Source organism: Notolepis coatsorum (assembly GCF_963971535.1).
Source record: "Notolepis coatsorum genome assembly, chromosome: 11".
NCBI classification, from domain to species: domain Eukaryota; kingdom Metazoa; phylum Chordata; class Actinopteri; order Aulopiformes; family Paralepididae; genus Notolepis; species Notolepis coatsorum.
Genome location: NC_140175.1, coordinates 60003806 through 60008430, shown reverse-complemented (window position 1 = coordinate 60008430; position 4625 = coordinate 60003806). Strand labels below are relative to the sequence as shown.

Genomic DNA, 4625 nt, shown 5'->3' with positions numbered 1-4625 from the left:
CATTATGATGGGGAGGAGACTGTACATTAGGGTGGGTGGGAGAAAAAAAATACATACGGTGGGGTGAGAATATACAGTGGGGAGGAGACCGTCTACAGATACACCTGTGTAATGTTGCTACGGAGTTAAGCTAATAAAGGATACTCACAACCACAGCAGAGGACTCACATATTTGTACTGTGAAGTAACACGACAATGACAAATGTGTTGTTTCTGTTTTTCTTTTTGACATAGTTGCGGAACACGGAACAAGTTAACAACTCACCACCGTCTACAGCCCGCGAATCATCATACTGTAGCCTAGCCAGTCTCTTGAAACACTGCTATCTTCAAACTTCCATCCTCTCGTAACTTTCTTTTGTTGGGTGGTGCCGCTCATCTTTTTCGTCTGAGAACACTGCGTGTGTTTTCTTTTTAGTGGCCGGCTTACTCCTTCCATTATCGTTATTATGCTGACGTTAGCTAATAACTATGTGTTGGGGATAATGGTTCCGCACGGACCATATTGTTTGTTACATTGCTGTCGGCAAACTCGCTCAGAGTGTCAACATAGTGTTGATGTTAGCTGCTAGCTGGCTACCCAAATCCACAACAGCCAGGCAGCCAACCGTACAAAATACAGTCTCAGCCAATCACATCGATTTGTACAGTTAGTTAGCTCCACTGATTGCGAAATAAAAGTTAGCCAGCCAGGACAGCCCGTATTAGCAAGCTACAGTTGCTAGGTAGCTAACCGTTAGCCACCCGAAGAACGGTAGCTAGCTAACGTTAGCCACAGCTTCAAAAACGAATTTCAATTATGTTATGAGCTATCAGCTAGCCAGCTAGATAACGTTAGAGAACGCCTCGTGTAGTAAACTAAAGTGAATAGTTTACTGGGCCATTGTTTAATGCTTCAGTGGTGTTAAAAGAGGACCTGCACGCTTGCTATCTTCGGTGCAAATGATACGGGTCAGTGTTTATCAAGTGAATCATCTTCAGACTGGTTTATTTGTGCATAGTTCTTTAAACAGAGCCCTTCCCCCTTTTTTTCATGACATGTTTGCCCACAATCACCAAATTCATAATTACCCCACACGTAGTTCCTGTTTGCTTAGACCACCCTTTTCCCGCACTTCCCAATCTCAGTTTTGTTTGCTCTACCGAGGGTCAAAGTTGTGGAACTCTTTGCCTCCACATATTTTGGAATTTTCTTTTCTGAAATTCAAAAGAGCACTGAAATCTCATCTCCTAGATCACCAATATTTCCCATATGGACTTCCTTTACAAACTGTAGTCTGATGGCTTGATGTATTTTGTTATTGTATTTTCGTTTTATTATATATTCTTACTGTCATTGATTGTTTTCTCTATACCAGAAATCTTGGCCATATGGCATGGGGTGCCTACTTCGGTGTCTATGTAGGCCTGCTTGTGTGTGTTTGTTTGTTCAGGGGGGGGGGGGGGGATTTTATTTTATATTTTATATTTATCTTGATATAATGTAATTTTGCTTCCTGGTGAATGCCACATGCAAGCCCCTTGAGGGTTTTTAGGCAATTCTCCTACACATCCCTTGTGGACTATATTGTATTATATATGTAACTGTTTTTATATGTGTAAATAAACAAACAAACAAACAAACAAACAAACAAACAAACAAACAAACAAACAAACAAACAAATGGTCAAAATGCCCTACGCATCTACAAATCATATTATACCAGGTAGCCAATTCCGTCAGACTCCAAATCAAATTGACGAAAAAAAAATAAAAAAGACTGAAAACCGTCTGGAGACGGAACGCTTTAATGCATGCATGACTGTCTTGCAGTCAGACCAGCCACTGTCGCCCCCTGCTTACCAGAGATGTACTTATCTTCTTTATTTATTTATTTTTAGAAAATATTTAGTTCTGCATGTAAAAGTATAAAATCGAAGTCTTGGTCAACCAAGACTGAATCGACCGATTATTCGACTAATAATAGACAGCTGTAGTGTGCACTGTGCGCACTAGTGGTTTTTGTGCCTGTCCAATGTAAGGATGATGGGTGGAGTGGCAGGTTTAGCTGATTATTATGTACATTGATTTATACACAAGTTTTCTACAATACAGCCTGTTCAAGGTGGGAATGTTGCACCATTACTCCGCATTGCATTTCTTACATTATAAAATGTATGAATATGGAATGGTGGGGGTCATTGTTGATCTGGTATTAAGCCGCCAGCAGAGGTAGACTAGTCACATTGCCGGGGTGGGTTATCCTTAGCATCTGTGTAAATACGACTGCCTAGAATGCTGGGACAGGGGTGTGATGTTTTTCTTTGATGATGTGAGGAATTCTGTGGTGGTTATAGCTTGTAGGTTATATCATAACCACAACTATTTTCAATTGGATCGCATTCGCTGCCCGTTGCCACTATCCCCGCGGGAATATTGCTCCATTTAAAGATCAGTTGTCCCATGAAAGGTGGGATAGAACAAAGGCTGACCACATGATGTAATAATCATAATAATCATGGCTTTCCCTAAACAATAGTATAGGGTGCAGCACCACTATGACAACACAATACCAGTTTAAAATAAATTAATATATATATAGTATATATACGTATATATTGTTTATTTATTGCAGTGGAAACTTGGGTCCAGCTCATAAACAGATGCACATTGATTGCTCGGACCTTTGTTCCACATGTGTGTGCGTGCATGTGTTTTCATGTTCAACGTTAAAATACGTGAAACACTGTACATAAATGTATATTTTGGAACTTACCCGTGTGTTTGCAATTTTATTAAAATTATGATTTTAAGTTGCAGGAAATTACAACAAATGGCTTTCTTTCTTGCAAATTATTTTGGAAAAAAGCCCCCCTCCGGACCACCCCTTAATTGCTACTCAGCACCATCTTGTTTGAAAATCCAGAGGAAAGCCCTGAGATATGTGCCTTATATTTAAAATTCTTAATGGAGTAACTCATCATCCTCTAAGTGTTTACATTCCAATTAGATTAAGAGCTTCGTGGTAACAAGAGGAGACTGTATTGCAGTCCGTACACAAGCCATTTGGAAATTCTGCATTCTCAGAGAGATCTGGAATAAACTCCACATAGCCACCAGAAACTACCACACTTTTTAAATTAAGTTGAGATAGTATTTCAAATGTAAGCAAATCTGTACACGTGGATACATTTACCAAGTGGATCATTTGTCCAGATGTTGTGTACGGTTTTATGTTAATATGCCAGTAAATTGACTACAAGCTAGTTGCACGGCCATGTGGCCAGTAAGTAAGGTCTACAAGCTAGTTGCATGACTTACTCCATTTCCTTATTCACTGCCTCCTCCTGCGTCAGGTCCTCCTCCACGCTGTAGTCCAGCACGGCCCCCACGCCGAACGACTGGTTCTTTCTGATCAGAGGTTTGATAGAGTTGTGGTCCTCCCCCGCCACAAACTGGCCGTAGAAGGTCATCTTCATCATCCTCTCAAACAGTCGCTGGCCAAACACCTTCTTACTCAGGTCCATCAGCTGAAAACAAGATAGTAGTTAAATCCTTCCACAGCAGTAATAATACCACTCAATGTGATCACTTCTGTATGGTTTATTCTTATTCCTATGGTCTAAGACAGAATTTTGATCAATGCAAAACAAAACATTAATCTGACATTAATCACCATCATAATGAAACTAACTTTATTCGATAGCATTCACTTAGCCACTGTCATGTTGGTGGTTCACGAATTCCGAATAAACCAGCCATTTGGATTTATTTAGAAGCAAACGTGTCTTGGACAAATACAACAGACTGACTAAAAACAAAACCTACCGAATGTTTCGCAATATTTGACTGTTGGCTGAGTTTTAAATGATGATAACGTCCATCTATAGCCATAATAATACTATAATGAAAAGTCACATCAGGATGAGGACTAGCCCCTTACGTGACCGCGTAAGGGGCTAGAGGACAACTTCCAACCCACCTCCTTGTTCTTGTCGACGAGGAAGTCAAACGTGCACAACTTGAATACTAGGAGACTTCTCAGCAACTCAATGTTGTCTTTAGATCTGTAGGCTTCCAGGGTGTTGTCGAAGTCGACGGCGATCTTCCTCCTGGTCTGGCCGACATCGTTCACGGTCTGACCGGTGATGAGCTCCGTCGGGACCGTTTCCACCGCGCACTCATCAATAGACTGCTCTTTGCGCCGGGGGGACGCGACGGTCGAGCGAAACCTTCCAGACTGAACACGGATTCTCTTGATGTGGTCCGAGTTCGCCCTGAGAAGAGCCGGTACTAGTTTAGTGTACGACATTAGGTAATTACTCTGTTACTACAATTCTCATATGAGTCGGACAAAACGATAACTTCTGCGACTTCCTCGAGGTGAAACTGGAGAGTGTGTTGGGTGTGTTTGTAGGTTTGGTGTAAGTGCCGCCCACATGTGCCGATTGGCTGTTTACCACTCTGACGTAATTTTAGATACCCTTTTTAGAATTGAGTAAACTCTTTTATTTGGCTTGTGGAGTAGCCTCCAGCTGCAGCCCTGGAGATTGTTCCAGATTGAGCAACTTCCGCCCGGTCCCACGACATTTCTCCCGGGACAGGACAATGTGCGCTGATTGGCGGAAAGTACGGAAGTATCTCGA

At 41.6% G+C, this 4625-nt stretch overlaps 1 protein-coding gene across 1 annotated transcript in view; it reads right to left on the bottom strand.

The window, feature by feature from the left end:
• Window positions 1-4357, bottom strand: part of prodha (proline dehydrogenase (oxidase) 1a) — a 94240-nt gene extending 89883 nt beyond the window's left edge. Inside the window, exons 1-2 of the mRNA XM_084324057.1 lie at window positions 3962-4357; window positions 3301-3509 (exon numbers count right to left, since the gene is read on the bottom strand). Coding sequence (XP_084180183.1) covers window positions 3301-3509; window positions 3962-4291 — 539 coding nt within the window. The 5' untranslated portion in view covers window positions 4292-4357. The remainder of the gene's footprint in view (window positions 1-3300; window positions 3510-3961) is intronic.
• Window positions 4358-4625: the final 268 nt, after the last annotated feature.